Source organism: Psittacula echo, assembly GCF_963264785.1.
Source record: "Psittacula echo genome assembly, chromosome: 1".
NCBI classification, from domain to species: domain Eukaryota; kingdom Metazoa; phylum Chordata; class Aves; order Psittaciformes; family Psittacidae; genus Psittacula; species Psittacula echo.
Genome location: NC_137735.1, coordinates 98,666,641 through 98,686,565, shown reverse-complemented (window position 1 = coordinate 98,686,565; position 19,925 = coordinate 98,666,641). Strand labels below are relative to the sequence as shown.

Genomic DNA, 19,925 nt, shown 5'->3' with positions numbered 1-19,925 from the left:
CTAGAAGATGTGTCCAGATGTTACCAGTCTCTGTATGTATTCTGAAGATACTCTTGAAACAAGCCCGGAAGGAAGGCATGGGCGGTCTGTGTCCATGCAACAGGTAGTCGTTGTCCTTTAGCCAGTCAGGCAGAACATCATGGGGAATGACTCTCCATCGGCCCTCCCATACCTAGAAATTAGAAGATTTTAGTTAAATGCAGGGAACTGAGTTCTACTGATGTATGGCAAAAGCCAGAAAACCTGTATTAGTAGAAGTGTTAGTCTATGAGTACATTAAACAGAAAAGAGTGGATGGGACATTTCTAGGGAAAAGGCTTTACACCTGAAATAAATATAACACTTAAGTCACAGCTGCCTATTTAAACAGTATCATTATGAAGTTCATCTGCACCACTAGAGAAATAAATACTTCAGCATTTCATTGAACAGGAAAGTTATTGAGCTTTTTTTACTGCTAATGAAGGGAAAACATTTAATTCATTTCCATATTCTGATATTTTCATAGATCATCCTTTCCATTTAATAAGAAGTCTACGCCTAGTTCCCTCCAAGATATAAATAAGAGCCTGTTCTCCCAACCGCAAGCTAATCTGACTGTATATCTGTTAGCATTTGGTGCAGTCTAGCAAAAAGGCTGCCCATCAGCACTAATACGGGCCAGAAAGCATGAAGTGGCAAGAGTCCAGTGAGACGTATCAAATCCCTTATCCAGGTTGGAAAAAAAGAAGCTCCCACACTTCCAAAACAAACAGTGACAGATCAGTTAAGGCAACAGATCCATGACTCTCATTTCCATCAGATTTCTTCTTTAAAGAGAGAGAGAACATATGTGCACACATTATTCTTGCAGCTGGTTCCAAATGAAAAGAGTGCGCACGGGTGTTCTTAAAGCTGCTTCAGTAACATGAGATAAGTGTAGTCTTCAGTTTGGTCTCAGAAGCAGCACTGCCAAGCAAAGGGGTATCAGGGAATTGCTTTATGTACCGGGGTTGTTTCTGCAGTGTTCCTTGGATTTGTCGGCTGGTTAGTAACACAGGAGCGAGCCTGATGAGTCCTGAAACACTAAGTTTAAAAAGCTACATTCTTATTTCAGTTTCAACAACCAGAGCCCAGAGTTTTTAAATCAATTCTCTACACTCTTTCATGGAAGCAAAACAAAACCAAATCAGAATAACCAACCTAGTTAAAGACTAGGTTATTCAATATATTAAACAAGAAAATAACTGGTTTACTTCAGGAACCAAAAATTTGAATTGAGGTAGGAACAGCAGGAGGGAATTCATTTTACACAATCCACCCTATACAACAACTAGAAAGGGAAAAGACTCATGTAAACACATCAAAGAATAGTTCATAACACCAGCAGTGTTATAAAGGGGCAGCACTCCTTTCACCAAGCAAGAAGGCCAGACACAGCCCTATGGATCTGAAAAGCAGCAAAAATTGAGCCAAGATCAGCAATTACAAAATCTATAATGGATTTGCTTCGATATAGTTTTAATACAGCTTGTAAGGGACAGAGCTTATCCTGGATGCAAATAGTGCTGAAAAGCAAAATATTTGCAAGTTTGAAGAAACCTGGAAAAAAAGAAATGACCTTGTGAATGAAAGCGCCTTAAACCAGAAGGGTTTTATTCTGCTTTGTACCCACAGGTGTTTCAAGAAGCTCCTCAGTTGCACAATCAGCTTTAGAGTCTCATTTGTAATCCCTACTGCCTTGCAGTTTATTCATTTATGACGGACTGAGATCCCAAGAAGCTGTAGTGTTACTACTTATAGCAAGAGATGCCCAATCAGGGGTGGTGTGTACATGCTCTCCCTCATTATGAGCACAGTTGCTGCAGGTGTAGTCTGTTGCCCACTGGAGCTTCCTAAAAAAGGAAATTACCTCAGCAGTTTCCACATGCCCTTACCTTACACACAAATTCTTCCATTCTCTCCATAGCATGGTGGGCTTGTAGAAGAGGTGACATACCCATAAACCCTTCATCTTCTTGAGGTGACTCATCATTGTGTTTGTGATCTTCAGAACACTGGGGGGAAAGAAAAAATAGAGAAAATAGCTTTAAGAAAGATGAACTGAGGAAGGTGACGTTCTCCATAGAAAACTATGATTTGAGGTGTTGGCAAATAGTCTTTTTTTCCCCTGTTCAGTGCTGAGGAAGGAATTCAAGAGAACCAGCAAAAAAATTATTACATTCTTAGGTATCCGAGAACAACTCACATGTCTAATCCATTTCACACACGTTTTCACCATGTTTGGAAGAAAGCAGTATTCTTCTGTAAGTTATGCTTCATTAAAGCCCAGATATGTAGTCTGAGGCTTGCAGCCTACCTACCTCTAGGGAAGAATTACTTCCTATTTTCCATTTCAATGTCACTATGTCTGCCTTAATGCCTCTATAACATGTACGGCATTTTAGGGTAATAAAGGTCAAGCAAAGGAATTTATTTACTTAGTTATAAATGCTTCATCTGAATTTCTAGTTCAAATCTGAAGGTCTCTATTGTGTTTAACTGACACCTCAGACATTTACGTGACTTAAGTTATTTCAGAAACTAGTATGAAACTTTGGCCAGTTACACAAAGGCCAGTTATCAAAGAAAAGCAGTAACAGACATTACAGTTTTAAACAAAAGTCAAATAAAGAGAAATATCCATATCCCCAAGGTGTACCAAAAGAATTACGAAAACCAAAACAAAAAACCCCACTGAACCTGGATATTCAGCTGGTACACATCACTAATAACTTTATAGGAATGAGGTTTGGTAGTTTTCTACCCTATGCTGAGTTACCACATCATCTACGTATTATTATCAAAAAAAGCGGGGTAGCAGGGTTGGTGTGTGTGACAAGACACAAATGTTTGCTTACTACAATGCTTATGGCCCATCAGAGACTCCTTCAGCTTCCAAGGTAAACAAGTTTGAGAAAGCTAGAAAAGAGAGAATGAGCCTCTTGTACTCTTTGGGATTGAGGCAGAAAGCTGCTACACACAGCACCTTGTGACCAAGGCAAGAAAGCCCTGCAAGCTGTAAGAGACTGTGCTCCTCCATATTATATGTCACAATTTTTCACCCTCCAAGTCCCATATCAAGGTTTACACTTTAAAAATCAAGATTATTTACCAGTAATGCCATCTGAAGTGCCAGAGAATCACAGAATCATAGAATAATTAGGGTTGGAAAGGACCTTAAGATCATCCAGATCCAACCCCCCTGCCATGGGCAGGGACACCTCACACTAAACCATGTCACCCAAGGCTCTGTCCAGCCTGGACTTGAACACCGCCAAGGATGGAGCATTCACAGCCTCCCTGGGCAACCCATTCCAGTGCCTCACCACCCTCTCAGTAAAGAACTTCCTTCTTATATCCAATCTAAACTTCCCCTGTTTAAGTTTGAACCCGTTACCCCTTGTGTCCTATCACTACAATCCGTGATGAATAGTCCCTCTCTCCAGGACCCTTGTAGCCCCCCTTCAGATACTGGAAGGCTGCTATGAGGTCTCCATGCAGCCTTCTCTTCTCTAGGCTGAACAGCCCCAACTTTCTCAGCCTGTCTTCATACGGGAGGTGCTCCAGTCCCCTGATCATCCTCATGGCCCTCCTCTGGACTTGTTCCAACAGTTCCATGTCCTTTTTATGTTGAGGACACCAGAACTGCACACAATACTCCAAGTGAGGTCTCACGAGAGCAGAGTAGAGGGGCAGGATCACCTCCTTCGACCTGCTGGTCACGCTCCTCTTGATGCAGCCCAGGATACGGTTGGCTTTCTGGGCTGCGAGCGCACACTGAAGCCGGCTCATGTTCATTTTTTCATCGACCAACACCCCCAAGTCCTTCTCTGCAGGGCTGCTCTGAATCTCTTCTCTGCCCAACCTGTAGCTGTGCCTGGGATTTCTCCGACCCAGGTGCCAGAGAACTCAGTATATAACCTCACATACTTTATCTATTAAATACTATCAGTAATGTTCAGGTAAGTACCCTGAACTTTGAGCCAGAGATCAGATCTGGCTGTTTATTTGTTCAATGTTACGGCTCTCTCTTTAGAGTAAGGCCTTATTATCTGTTTCCATCAGCAAGTTAACTCAACGAGCTGCTTAAAGCTTTAATTTTTTGATAAACAGAAGGAAACTTCTTCCAGCCTACAGTAAGCTATCTAGATTCTTCAATAGTTTGGGGTTTTGAGAGAGAAAAACAACATGCTAATACTTGCTTTGTACCTGAGGTGTGCAGTAGCCACTGAAAGCTTCATCTTTCGAAGAGAATCCCCCACCACATCCAATTTTGCTTATCCAGAATGCAGATCTTTGCTACTTAGCACACAGTAAACATCCTTCACATGTCATGACCTCACATGTGTCCACCCTAGGACAACTTAATTGACTAAATGAATCTTTGTACATAATCTGTCCCTCGTAGTGTCTACTTGCCTCCATTTATCATTACAATCAACACCCACCCTGAGCAAGCCTGGGAAATGATTTCATGTTTTATATCAGATGACTGATATAAATATTGATCAGCTCTAGCCAGATCTTACAGCAATATAAGTATTAATTGCACTCTTACTGCCTAGATTATCCCATCAATTCTATTGAAAAAAGCATCAGACAACACTGAGATGTAAATAGGTTTAATATCCTTCTAAAATAGGCAAATGTCCTGCTGCACCAGAAAGCATATTAATAACAAATTTGGTTTCACTCTGACTCAAAAACATTCACTGCCATTATTTTTCCACACTGTCAATTTTACTGGCTTTTTCTACTAATGGATCTGCCTGGCTAAGATTCTTCATTTTCAATATTATAAATAATTAAATAAAGGTCACAGAAATATATAATGGTTTGGGTTAGAAAGGACCTTTAAAGATCACATAGCCCAAGCCTCCTGCCATAGGGGTCTGGATAAGATGCTCATGATAGTCTGCATCTTACAAACCAAAGAAATCCTCAAGTTCGTTCCAGGAACACGCCTTACAGAAAAGCAAGGCCAGTGTTTAAGTTCCAATGTACTTGAAACAAGAAGCACTGCTATGTCTTCTAGCTATCCTAGCATTCCTTCTCTCAGCATCACAGAATGACCAGCTGGAATGCGGTGAACAAGTTAGTAATCCTCACTTTATGAAACTGCGTGGACTGAAGGAAAAAAAAAGGTCTCTTACAGAATCAAAGCCTGTATTCACTGCAGTCTGCCCAGTGACTCAAAGCCAGAAAATGTTCATTTCCCCCTCTCCACATACTCCCATTTCTAGAATGATGGGAAGGTTTAAATTTGAACAGACTGCAAAGCTCGAAGAGCACAGCTATTTATGAACTAGCCCGAAAATCTTTGCATTTTGGCAATGTGCCTACAAACAAATCATTACCAAGCTTCTTTTAGCGATAAAAAGAATTTGTATCATACACACAGTCCAGATTACTGCCAGAAAACGGCATTTATTTTACTATCTCCTTCCTGCCATTAAGCTGCAAAATTAGCATTCAAGGAAAAAACCTGAAGCTCAGCTTCTTAGTCCTTTTCTTGCTAAGGAGGCAAAATGAGGTTCTGGAACGTTTGTCCTCTCTCGACTCATTCCCGAAACATCCCTTTCGGAAGAACACTAAACTGTGCTTCTTGGAAGCTGGAAATCTATAGCTGGAGCGCAACGCAACACCAATGCTGGTTTTCATGTGGAAATCTGTAGTCTACTGACTTTCAATTCTTCAAACAATGACTAAAGGGAAAAATACCACCTTCCTGTTCAGAAGTTACACAGTTGTACAATTTCCACTGTGACAAGTTGCTTTGTATCTTGGGAGTCCCATTTCACTCTTCTTTCGCTGATCTTATCAGAAATTCAAGAGTAGTTCTAGAACATAACATAAGCAAGCATATGCTTTAGGCCTGTTTTCAACTATTTTGAAGTCCTGCCCACAGAAACACATTTTAAAATGGAGAACACATTGGGTAAATAATCTCACTTGCCTAAGACCATACAAGAAATGACAGCCCAAAACAAAACTCTGATACTCCCACTTTTAATGAGGTATGGTATATCCTGAATCCAGTGCTTCCAGAATAATTTTGCCTTTGTACTTTCTAGATCATCGGCCAAAAGGATTTTCACTCTGCTAATGTTTCAGATGTTCTTTTACATCATCTAATTTACTCAACCTCTTTTAAAAGCAGTCTCAAATTTTGACTAAATAATTCTGTGAATTCTTCAGCATTTTTGGATTATCTTTCAATAAAAGCCCCCATTCACTTGCAACAAGCAAACTTGTTGCAATCATAAATTGTCATGCTTCCGCTGCACATATGTCACAATGCACAGAATCAGTCTTTCATACAAATCAGAAATCAGGCCTCCTGTATACTTACACTCCAGAAGTTCTGGACACTTAATTCCATGGAAATGCAAAACAGTCCTTTAATCCTATCCTGTGCCAATTCACAGAGCTTTAAAGCTACCAACATAGTACAGATACCTAGTGAGATGGACATTATACAACAAAGGTATAAATGCATCCCGAGTTGAATAATGATACCACAAAATAAACTAAACCTGAAGGATAAATTACAACAGCTGGAAGAAAACAGTTTTACTGCTTTATCCATATTCACTTTATTTTGGGAACTTTCCTGATTATTTTGTGATAACAGCAATAGACAAGAAGGTAAAGAGGTAGAAATCAGACTTAATTATGCCACTTTGTACAGAGTTCCAAGCAACATGCTTCCAGGGACAGATCATCTTCTAAACAAGAATTTCAGAGTGTGTTTTGGTAGCGATAGAAAAGGTGTAATTCTAAAACCAAGACTTGGAGCACCAGAGTGAACAAGAGCAAGAAACACAAGAGCTCAATTGCACAGTGCACATCATTAAGTTTATTTTTAAATTAAAATCTCACCTTTTAATGTCACAGAAGTTTAAAAAAGAAAAAAAAATAAATGTTTACATTTAGTACAAGAATTTGTAGCCTGAATGTGGTCCAAAAAAAAGTCTGATCACATCGCCAAAGACTGTTAGAGAAAGCTGCAGTAAAACCTGCTCTAGTAAATGTAGTACTTCTCTTATCTTGTTCTGTTATCTTGTCTCTTGTCATCTTATCTTCTTATACTTCTCCTGTCTACAGCGTATCCTTCTCACATAGATTAACAGTTTTTATACTATCACTCTCAAACCTGTTGACAGACACACCATTTATTAATGCCTGTGAGAAGTCAAGTCATAATGGTGAAAGAAAGATCCTCAAAAGTGGTAAAGGGTTTTGTAAAAAGTTGTGTTCTCTGGACTTCAAGTGGTAGAAGCGTAACTTCTTAAGCTCTGTAGTTTCTTGATGTCAGTTTAAAGAGGAATAGAAAGTCTGAGAGTAGGCACATGCCTACTACTTGCATATGTGACATGCAAGCTTTTGTTCAACACTTGAGACTGCAATTTTGCTATGAAATGTCATCAATCTGTGTTCATTAGAGTGTGCAAACTGAAGCATAAATCAGATTTCAATGAAGCCACCCAAGAGCTTTCTCTGTCAAAAGTAGTCCTTTTCTTCCTCACCCTCTCTTGCTTTACACTGCTTCTGGCACCCCTCTGATCCTTGGGTTGATCAGCTGATCCAATACTAATCTGACAGGAACCGCTCACATTTTTGCTAGGTAACCTTCCCAATACATAATAAAATTGGTTGAGATAATGGACTTAAGGAGCTCAGGCTAGTGCAACAAGAAAAAGGGAGCATCAGCTCTCATTTTATTGATACAAAATACTATCTGTGGATCATGTGCAAGACCAAGTTTCTTTTCGACATATATCAGCTGGATGCCAAATGACCTCCAGTCCTCCTTTTTGTAGTGTTCATGAGAAAGGAGCCTAGGAATGGAGCTAGGCATGCACTAAGTGAAGTTAAACTATTGATTGCTTCAAAGGCTGCTGCATTCTCAAAACTTCCAGCAGCTTTCAGGATGACGCTTCCAGAAATCTGACAAGTTTCACTAGTTGCAGTGAAACTGGTATTTGATGCAGTACCAGAAGTGCATGTTAACCAGTAACACTCGTAGCTGCAATACAAGTCTCCTCAACCCCAGAAAGAGCAGAACTCGTCTGTGTTAGGGTTCCTTTTTAGACAGTCATCACCCTGTTACTTGAGGGCTGAACTGATGATACACATACCTATGTAGTATTAGATTCTGACTTAAAGTCCCATGTCTCAAAGCTCAACTGTTTGTGATGCCAATTCACCATCAAGATGTCACCAGTGTTCCTAAGCTACCATCACAGGGACTTCCAAAGCGCGATGCAGTCTGAATCTGTTCTAATGTTCCTGTTGCTTCCTTCATCTGCTGATAGATGTTCACTCACTCTCTTCTTGATCTGTGTCCTGATAGAACTCTGCCTTGATAAGGACACATCACTGTAACACAGGCAGGATAGTTCAGAAAATGGAAATGTCTTGATTAACACTGAGTCATGGCATATTATTATACGGCTTACTACTTATATACAATTCTCCTAAAATACAAGTTATAAAACACATGTTGCTGCATTTACAATACCACTGTTAACCCCCATGTTAAACTGATGTCACAAAGTCTAAACTTTGGAGGTTTTGCTGTTGTTTACCTTGACCTCATCAGATGAATGATTAATCATGTTTAACACAGCATTCAAGCCATTTAATGTTTCTTGAGGGAGCATATCAGATCCAGTAACTCAAAAGTATTCAGCATAATGGACAAGATTACTTTCAAGAGTATATTATAAAATGCTATTTTTTTCTCTTATCGCAGTGTCGTGGTTTAAGCCCAGGCCGTAAATCAGAACCATGCAGTCCACTTCCCCCCCCACCTTTCTTCCCTCCGCTTCTGGAGGGACGGGGAGGAGAATCAAAAGAATGCAACTCCCACGGGTTGAGATAAGAACAGTTTAATAACTAAGGTATAACACAAATCACTACTGCTACCACTAATAGTAATAATGATAAAGGAAATAACAAGGAAGAGAATACAACCGCTCACCAACCGGTACCTCACCCCCACCCTGCCATGATCCAGCCCTTCCGGGAACTCTCCATTCTACATCCTGGGCATGACGTGCTGTGGTATGGAATACCTCTTTGGCTAGTTTGGGTCAGGCGTCCTGTCCCTGCTTCCTCCTGGCTTCTCCTCCTCCCTGGCAGAGCATGAGACTCACAAAGTCCTTGGTCAGGGTAAACATTCTGACCCACAACTGAAAACATCAGCTTTATCAGTATTATTCCCAGGTCAAAAGTCAAAACACAGCACTGCACCAGTAGAAAAAATGACTGCTACTGCTAAACCAGGACAGTATCCACCCCTTATTCCATACCATTCACGTCATGCTCAGATCCCACATTTTCAATATACCCTCACTCTCATCTCAGTGCACTCTTATCCTCATGCACAGACCAATCCCTATAAAGCTGCTGAGTCCATTTGGTCCATGATGGTGGGCTCCATCCCTTGTAACAGTCTTTCAGAGCAGGAGAGGCCCACTGCAAAGTCCACCCCTCGATCATGAGTCCATCTCTATGTTGCATCACTGCCCTGATAGCCTGAAGTGCCATGGGCCCATCAGGCTCAAAATAATTCACCCTCCCCTGCAGCAGTCTCTGCAGCTTGTCGTCGGGGACTCCACACAGCTGCCTTCCATCTCCGACGCTTCCAAAGCACTGGAGGGGCCCAGTGGATTAGATACTCGCCCATACTGTCCCACACACCGTGACACTCATGGCTGTCCAGCCTTGGGGAAAACCTCTCGGTCCCCCTGTATTGTCTAAACCCAGACAAGACCCAAACCTGACTCTGCTTAACTCTCGGGATCAGACAAAATGGTCGTGGGTAGAACACACTCTGTGTGTGTGCCCACATGGTGATCCCCATCACAATCAGCAGGCAGGTTCCAAGGGTACCCAAAGGCCTTTCAAAACCTTCAGAACTCTCAAATGATGCTGCTGTACTTGTCACTGGGGCTGGTGTAGCTGCTGTGCTTGAAGGCTTTCTCACCACCAGCTTCTCTTTTTCCGAGTCCAGATCTTCCTCCTCTGCCTTGCTGGAAAGTGCTGCGGGGTCTCCTGAATCCTCCTGGGGCTCAGGCTCGCGGAGCTCGGTGGGCTGCTGCTGGGGGATGCTCTCGGCCGCCGCGGGGCTGGGCTCGGCCGTGGGGCTCGGCTCCTCCGCCGCCTCCTCCCGCTGCTCGGCAGCCGCCTCCTTCCCCTCCTCGGCAGCCGCCTCCTTCCCGGCCTCCGGCCCCGCTCCCGCCGCCGCTTGGTCCCCGGGGACGCTCTCCCGGGCTGCTTCGGCCGCCGCCGGCTCCCGGGGCCGCTCCCACTCAGCTCCCCGCAGCCTCACAAAGACGGACGCGAGGACGAGGGCCAGGACAGTGAAGAGCAGCGGGACGGCCAGGTACAAGTCCACGGCCACGTCCATCCCGCCCTGCTGCCGGAGCCCCCCCGTATTACAAGTCATTACCATAAAGTACAATGAAACAAGAACCTTAGCCCAAGGCCCACACTTGATAAACACTAACACAGCAAATACCGGCTCTAAGTAAGCAACGACATACAGAAACTGTGATATCAAAAAGAACAACTTTGAGAGCCCATAAATCAGCATTGTGCCTCAGTCAGATCTGTTGTTATCTCAGCCCTTCAAGCCCCACGTTGGGCGCCAAAAAGAACTGTCGTGGTTTAAGCCCAGGCCGTAAATCAGAACCATGCAGTCCACTTCCCCCCCCACCTTTCTTCCCTCCGCTTCTGGAGGGACGGGGAGGAGAATCAAAAGAATGCAACTCCCACGGGTTGAGATAAGAACAGTTTAATAACTAAGGTATAACACAAATCACTACTGCTACCACTAATAGTAATAATGATAGAGGAAATAACAAGGAAGAGAATACAACCGCTCACCAACCGGTACCTCACCCCCACCCTGCCATGATCCAGCCCTTCCGGGAACTCTCCATTCTACATCCTGGGCATGACGTGCTGTGGTATGGAATACCTCTTTGGCTAGTTTGGGTCAGGCGTCCTGTCCCTGCTTCCTCCTGGCTTCTCCTCCTCCCTGGCAGAGCATGAGACTCACAAAGTCCTTGGTCAGGGTAAACATTCTGACCCACAACTGAAAACATCAGCTTTATCAGTATTATTCCCAGGTCAAAAGTCAAAACACAGCACTGCACCAGTAGAAAAAATGACTGCTACTGCTAAACCAGGACACGCAGTCCTGTAACATCCTTTCCAGCTAGCCATATTGCTTTTTTTCAGCAACTCCTCTGTGCCTATTCTGTCAACTGACCTTTTATCAACTGGTCTTTCATAACAGGAAAGCAGCGATAGGCAGTGCCTTGCCACGCCATTCCTCCTAAAACCCCATTGTGCATTTTTCGGTATTTCATCAGCTTATGTTCTTTGGATTGTAAGTAATTAACTGGAAAAGCACAGCACCTTAAAACTTCCCATGACATCCCCCAACTTCTGCACACACTAAGTTATTCTAAAATACCAGCTTTGTCACTTAGAGTTTACATTCTCTCTTATTCTGACAGACTTGTAAACACAGACACACACCAGCTTCCAAAAGGCTAACTACATTCACCTTCTAAGCAGGGTGTGCAAAGCTGTTTTTGCTGTCACAGGACCAAAAAGAGTCTTTCATTAGCACTGTGCCAAAGGCCCTTTCAGCCTATTGGCCAAAATGTTAAGTACTTGAAGGTTCCTGTAGTTTAGTATTTTTCCTTTGTAGGTCACCTTCTTATAAAAGCTACACTCCATTTAATACAGCATTTGGAAACAGCTTCATACAACTGGTCATGGGTGACTGCTTGCTGGCACTCATTAAAAACAAGCACTAACATTTAACACTCATTTAGCAAACAGTCCTGGGACAAAGTCATTTTTTGGCTTCAGCAACCTTGCTAATACATTCTTATCCTTATTAGAACTAGCTGCCTCATTGAATAGCTTCAGATGAAAAGGGTTTGCTGAATCTCTAAGCAGTAGCAACTACTGATTTTCTGTCAATGCCCAGTACTTGACAAGGACCAAAGACCTCAAATGCTCACATGTGCTCCTCAGTACACTTTAGCGGAAAGCCTGCAGAAATGGCTTCTACTACAGAAGTTTCTCATATGCCATTTTCTGCTCCTCTGTCATTGTTGGATCCTGACAGCAGTAAAAGAAAACAAGCACACTGGGCTTGTATTAAAAAAAAAAAAAAAAAAGCTCTGTTAAAAAATTAAACAGAAAGAGGCTGGAAGTGTGCTGCTGAAGTTAACAGAAGAACAGAGTCAAATGATCTAAAATAAAACAGTTGAAGAAAGATGCAAGTTAACTCACAAGTACAGCACTATTTTATGTTATATCACTGTGAAAGGCGTCGCATCCCCCACTGCTGCCCATTACCAGACAGATACGATCTCCAGGAGAACAAAAGCAAAAATTGTGGAATCTAACCCTTGTGCAGAGAAACTGTTGTGCCAGTGAATTATAAACAAAACCACTCCCTCCCCCTCCTAGTTTTCAACAAGCAGCACAGCAAGCAACGGTTACAAAACCAGCTGGCAGGCAGCAAACTCAGCAGAGTACCAACACTTCCTCCTCTTGAATAGCTAAGACTCTACATGCACCCTTTCTGTCATTACCAATTCCTCTTTCTACAGATAATACGTACACATTTCCGTGACAGAAAAGGCTCTCAGTAAGTTGTAAGAGCCAAGCTAAAAGCCTAGAGTTATTTGGTCACCTTCAATTATTCTAGAAATTTTCTTTTGTACCTGAAAATGTTACATCCTTCCACCTCTCTCCTTCAAGTGACTTCAGTATTTATGCTCTTGTAGCTACATGCAGGTATATCATGAAATTTGTCAGAGGTCAAGTAAATTCCACTTGAAGTCAAAACCCATGCTTCCTGAGAAGCAATCCAGATTAGTATTTGCCCAATTTTCTTCTGCCTATTCAGATGGCTTGAGAGCTAGGCACACCTCCTCCCAAACACTTACTGTAGATTACCAAACTCTTTTTAGCAACAGGTCTCCACTTCATGGTGCATTTTGGTGCTACACAGGACAACTACACAAGGTAACTCATCATTCAGGAACACGAAAGCCTGATGATTGGAAGAAAGGCAAATAAAATGGTTCTTTTGTTTACCTCCTGTCACTGACAGGTTAAAATATAAAAGGAAAAAGTCAAGCACAAGTTTTTAGGGCTGCCTATTCACCAGGTTATAAGAAGTAACAAGCATTTGATTGTGTAAGTTTAACAAAGCCACAGTAACAGAGATTTCTTTAGGAACCATCACTGCTGGAATTAAAGCCAGTTAAAACACAAACTCTAGGACAGCAGAAAGGATGCCGTCCCAAAGCAAACCAATGCAATCCAGCATGCTACAGGAGGGAAGCACCTGCTGAAAAAATGCCTTATCAGCATATGCACAGCACATGTAAACTAGAGCAAGAAAAACAAGTTTAAATTGCTGAAGAACAAGATGAATTAAGCAGCTTGCCTGATTCTTTTCTCACTACCAAATCTTAAACATTCAGATAAATGGAAACTATTTCTCAAAGGCACAGAAGTACACCACTCATTTGCTGCTACACTAACTGCATGTTTAAACAAGATAGCAAGATGTGTAGCTATGCTTTGGAACAGATAATGGGAAGAGGGGATAATCTAAGAACATACACACACTCCAAGAAAGAACACAGTTATGGTTCAAAATACAGACTAAGGTTCAGGTGCAAAAGGATATTGATTTTAAATGATCCATATCTTCTCATAAGCGTCATTATATAACTGACAGATCAACAGCACTAGCAGAAGGACGCAGCTATTTTATTATTATATATAATAATAAAATTATTATAGAATTATTTATTATTATTATTATGGATAACCATGCTCAATACAGCTAATAAACCTTTGCCACATGTTTTCAGTGAATAACACGATTTACAGGGAGTAGGATCTTTCATGTAATTTTTAGATCACAGCTATGCAACCACCCAAACAGGTTACTGGTGCCAGAGACTAAACCCTCAGGAAAACAAAATCAAAACAAAACCACACTTTTAGGACTAAATTTGATTTAATGCCACCTCCTTTTTTTTCCCATTACGATGTTTTATTTCTAGAGAGGACCAATATTTTGGCCCATCAAAATTAGAAATGGATAACATACAGTGCAAGCTACTGGGAGATGGAAAATTATTCTGAATACAATGACATGCTTTCACACACCTCCTTAGAAAAGACTATTAAAATAATTCATCAAAAGCAGCTAGTACCCCTTAATTGCTCAGACTGCTTCCTTCTATGACTGGAGGAGAAAATGCATATACAAGTAGGCAAAGTGAGAGGAATCTTATATAGGAGAGTTTGGAGCAGATTTTATATAAAGGAGCTGCAATGATACAAATAGGGAAGCAGCAGGAAAAGTAAACAATGTCATATCATCACAGGATAAATATACACACATTTTCACACTAATACCTCAAGTCTTAGGCCCAGTAAATTTTGGGGAAGTATAATAACTATTAGAATACATTTAAATTATGATATTCAAGAAAGTCAATATGTTTAGCTTGTCCTAAGTAGAAGCATTTGAAAGCATATTAAATGACCATGGTTGTTCTACCACCAAGACACTATATAGCTCTCACCCACTTTCCTTCTCCAACATGGAAATCCCCCAACTGCTATCATCAGCTTCAAAGTGTTTCCATTTATCCATTGGAATACTAATGCAATGGGCACCACTCGAGTTCTTGTATGCCCAAGTACTATTGCCATCCACAGAAGAACAATAACTTTGTATAACTGTGATCTAAACAAGAGCCTCTTCAAAACCAAAGGAAAACCATGCTTTTTAATAATAACTTATGTCTACTCAGGCAGTTGCACTTGGCCAGAATGTACAGTAGAGAAAAAAGCGAATTCTAGCTGGCACTAGAGTAACAGCTGCACTGAGGCTTATACAAAACAAAGGATAATACATAGCATAGTGTTTCTTCCAGATTATTTAGAATGCTGCAGTATTTCATCTAATAAAGGCCATTTGGCAAGCTAATCTTGGTACTTTTGACAGCAGAGTGTTTTGGACTGAACTTTTAAGAAGAAAAAAAAAATTTAAAGATATGACAGTGTTAAAAATAAGAAACCACAGGGGAAAGGAATAGGAGTTTAGGCTGAAAGTTAAAAAAGCAGAGGGTCATATAAGGCAGAGAAAGTGATACAGTACAAGACAAAACAGCAAGGCCCAAATGGCAAAAAAAAGATTTCTGTGGCAACATACAGCAAACTGGGAAATAGAGAAGACAAGTACAGGAAAGCTAAATATTTGTAGTGAGCCAAAATGAAAGAAACAGACTTTTATTGAAAGGATGAAAGCAAACAAAGACACCCCAATAGGCTAACAAATCCCAAGAATGCCTGAAAAAGAAGATAGAATGAGCGTACTTTAACTATTTTACTTCCACAGTTCTAAAATTAAACACATTGATGTCCCTGCCCATGGCAGGGGGGTTGGAACTAGATGATCTTAAGGTCCTTTCCAACCCTAACTATTCTATGATTCTATGATCCACATAATTTCTATCTAGCTAAGCCAATGCATAGAGAGATTTACAGAAAAACCATTACGCGCTTTTACTTTGGGCTATTCCACTTGCAGGCAACAAGCAACTCACATTATTCAATCAGGAAAGTCAGAGACAAGAACGAAAGTAGCCTTCAAAAAAGATGATCCCAAACACATTGTCAAATAAACATATATGTTCAAAATATCTGCTAGTACAACTCAACTTTGCTTCTCTCACACCTTCGCGAATTTTGCTGTGTGCTAAGACTTTGCACCTTATACACATACTTTACAACCTTTCACACAGTGCAAATAGGAATACTGGGTATTTCCTGTTATCATGGTATTGAGAATGTCCTATAGAAGTTATGGCAGTGTACAGAGTGCACTGGCTTGGTTTATTAGCCACAAATACCTGTTCTGATTCCATTAAAAGGACACCTGAAAGTGAATTCCATAGGGCTCAAACTCATCAAGTTAAGACAGTCTAACACAGGTTGTGTCAGCTGAACCATGATAGTGGTCCATGCACGAGACCAGAATCTGTGGCAAATGCAGTTAAAGCAACAACCCAATTCTTTCGCATAGAAGGCTACATTAAGCAGCATCAGCATGTTTTTGCTGCTGGCTAAAACCATACAGTTTCTGTAACTGAGCTGATATAGTAAAATCATTAAGTCATGATAAAATTTAATAGTGAGTTTAGGATGAATGCCTCTTCCACTTTACTCTGCTGATAACCATCTGTGTATATCCTGGGAGAAGCATTAATCACAGGTCTGAAACTCTCTAACCAGAAGATACTTTTGTCCAATTCCTGGCCGTTACTCTCATATAACACCTAATTAAACTGTGGAACGCCTTTCCATGGGCACTGTTGTGGCTGCTAAAATTTACAAAGGCTCATGCACCAAAAATCCAAATGCACTGCCACCAGCTCAGAATATCTGTGAGCCACCAATTACTACAGGCTGGGAGAGTGTCCTTGGGAAGTAACACAACATACTTCCCCATCCTTGTACTCACCCTTATGAGTGTTACTGGCTACTGTCCGAGACAAGATATTATGCACTTTGGATGTTTGGTCTAATCCAGAATGGCCATTCTTCCAACAAGAATGTTTGCTAACAGATGTTTCTGTCCTAATCTCCAAAATGATAGCCAAGGTTCAGACTACATTCAGCCAGAGTCAATATATCTTCTCCTTTCACTTACTATTAATTGAAGGTCACAGAACAAAAATGTCTTGGTATGAGCAGTGTCTCAGCAGAGAACAAACCAGTGTGAGTCCCTTTTCTTTGAGGAAGGAATAAAAAAATATAAAGCTAGTTAATATAAAGCATAAACTCACATTTATACCCAGTCTTTTCACCAAGTTCATACACATCCAACTGAATAATTTGGCATCTTCCTGGTTTTAATACAATTATTTAGCAGGCATAAAGAGTTTGTAGGCTCACAGTTGACATTTCTGGAACTTATTTCAAGCACTGAAGCACTTACATCAAAACTCATGTTTCCTAGCAAGCCAAACAGATAATCAAATAACTTACATTTTCCTGATCAGAAGGCAGTGGCGGCTCCACTAAAAGCAGCCTCTGCTCAGACGTGTCCTCTTCAAAGGCTGCCTCTGCTGTTGCAGTGCCAGACATGTGTCCTTTTCTGAGCCGTAGACCTGGCTCTGGAGAACCAGCATTATCGAGTTCCGTTAGTTCATTCATGAGACGCTGGGAGCCTTCTCAAATATTCTCTTTCCTCTTGGTTCAGTTTGGCTGTTTATGTGCTGGCTCTGAAAGACAAACAGTCTGTATAACTGACAGTAGATTCCTATTTTGTGATCACTAATACTTTCATAAGCTAACACAAGTTAAACACAACTTGGAAAGATAACAGAAAGTGAGCTCCACAAAACAGTAAAATCACAAAAGCACAGTGATGTTTTTATAAATTATTTTTATTTTTACAAACTTGCAAACACTTGGCTGCTGATACTATGTAAAAATTAACTACTTATAACAGGCACTCTATAAGCTTCTTGTGGGTATGAAGCCCATATCCAAGCTCAACCATGTGGGTTAAGTTTCAACAAAACTAGAACACTAAGTACTAGTACAGCTCCTCAGATAATAGCAAGCAAGCAGAGCTCAAGCAGCAACTAACTTCAGACGGACTGCAATGAGAGTAATAGTACACACAGTGATTATGTTTCTGTTGCTTAAATGAACACGTTCAAAATTGCTGCTAGAAATGGGTCTGTACACTTGTGTAAGGAATTAGACCAGACAGATTTAAATACCATTCATTCCATCACAGCAATCTGATAAAAAAACATAACCTATGCTTTCTACTCAGAAAACTAACTACATTTTATGCTTAGGACATTAAGGAGGTGGGCTAAATTTAACTCAAGATTCTAAAGTTTAAATAAATTTGCAGAAAATTACCTTACTACCTGTTAACCTGAGCCCTCATCCAACAGTATTACTGGTTACCTATTCATCTTGTACACCACTACGGGGTGGTCACCTCGCTAATCAGCCAAGAGATACCTGTTTGACACTGGTAGCCCTTGGGAGGCACAACAGCCAGAGCACTCTGCAGTCAGAGTGCCAGAAATTATCAGAATGAATTAGCATTCAGCTGAGGCTTCAGAATCACTCTGAATGAGAACCTATTCGCTTTGTACTGATCACTTGGTGTCTTTCTTATTAGTGTAGCATCTAAGCACTTGGATGTGACTAACACATAACATTAAGATAACCCATCTAACAAGTTTTAACTTGCCAGGGAGCATGATTAGATTGGAATTTTAGTGCCCAATGAAAGATGCTGAACTTTGTCATAATGTAGGAAAGCAAATTAAAAATATAAGATGGGGGATTGATATTGGCAGTCTAGTAATAAAATGTCGCCTTGAAAAAGCCAACAAATAACGTTCCTTTCAGGGACTAATCTCATTTACATATAACTGTGAGATGATTCTCAGCTCTGACAAATGTGCTAAACTTAATTTTGCTGCGGCAGTTTGTAAGATTATTTCCCTTCAGCTGCCTGGCAATCCCCAGAGAAGAGAGCTGCTAATGAGCAGGTAACAGACTTTGCAGAACAAATGATACCTCAGCTGTCCAAGTTCAGTATGGCACACTGCTTTAATCACCCAAGAAGGTAAGTTTACAATATGACAGCCAAGCAGATGGTATGCACACCTTCCTGCTAACTCCACTACAGGGTCAGTAACCTCCATCTGGGAAGTAACACTAAAATGGCCACAGCTGTTTACCTGGTAAACACAAGAGCCACAGGACTACCACCCCATGAGAATCAAGCCAGGGTTTAACAACATTACACAGGAAGCCAAATGAAGAAGTTGAGCAAGTAGATTTTGAGACCAAGAACAAATACTTAGAAAGCCATAGAACAACTGAAATCTTGACTGGTTTTGCCGTATTTCAAGCAGCCAATTCTATTTTTACGTGAGAAGCATAAAGACATCATCTCAGTGCCATTTGGCAAAACTGATCTGGGGAAGAAAGAAAACTATGCAATAAGAACTGCAGTTCGAAATGGAGCTGAATGTTTAATTTAAAAGGCAACTTCTAAGAGTCTAATTTCAATACACTACATTGTATCAATCTGAAGTTACAGCTAAAATAAAAAGATGCACATAATCAGAGTAGCTGTTCGTAAACAAGTTCTACACCCCTATCTGATATTCCACACAATGTTTCAAACAGGTAGTTAGTTGAAACAGCAATAGTTAGTTTCACAGATTGCTCATTTTGCATTCGACATTTAACCAGCAAGTTTTACTAGACGTTCTTTCTACCAGCTTTAAGCAATAGAATTGCCATTGTGTGCTGCATTACCTGCTATATTGCCTAAGAGCATGTCCTTACATCACTCTATGACACGGCGGGAGCCAATGTAAAAACCAACAGGCTTAACCACATTTAGCCAAGATACTTGTGAAAAGTTCTAATACAAGAGTGCCAAGAAACAGGCACTAAAATCAGGCCTTGAAGATTCACTTCACTATACTTGCTGCCAAGCAATCACTAAGGTTAAAAATAAAAGATGCATTTCACCTCCAGTGAGTGAGATCCGCATTCAACAGTAGTTGAACTCTACAGCTCCGCAGAAATAGAAGTTGTCATTTCTTGAAATCACAGCGTAATTGCTCAAAAAACTAAGATGTTTTCATGTTGTCCTTCATGAAGGATCCTTTTAGTCCTAAATATGCCTGCCCTTACTGAGCATGCAAAGGTAAGCAAGCCAAAACATAGTCCAGAAGCCTCACTACTGGATTTTAGTCCTTTTTAAAAAATGTAAGAATGTACCA

The 19,925-nt window shown here is 40.9% G+C and overlaps 1 protein-coding gene across 2 annotated transcripts in view; it reads right to left on the bottom strand.

Moving 5' to 3' along the window:
* The window catches only part of ADIPOR2 (adiponectin receptor 2), a 48,073-nt gene that overhangs the window by 7,717 nt on the left and 20,431 nt on the right, over positions 1 to 19,925 (bottom strand). The window contains exons 2-4 of one of the 2 annotated variants that reach the window (XM_080622054.1): positions 17,140 to 17,375; positions 1,917 to 2,036; positions 1 to 172 (exon numbers count right to left, since the gene is read on the bottom strand). In XM_080622054.1, coding sequence (XP_080478180.1) covers positions 1 to 172; positions 1,917 to 2,036; positions 17,140 to 17,307 — 460 coding nt within the window. In that variant the 5' untranslated portion in view covers positions 17,308 to 17,375. The remainder of the gene's footprint in view (positions 173 to 1,916; positions 2,037 to 17,139; positions 17,376 to 19,925) is intronic. The other variant, XM_080622055.1, reaches the window with a different exon arrangement.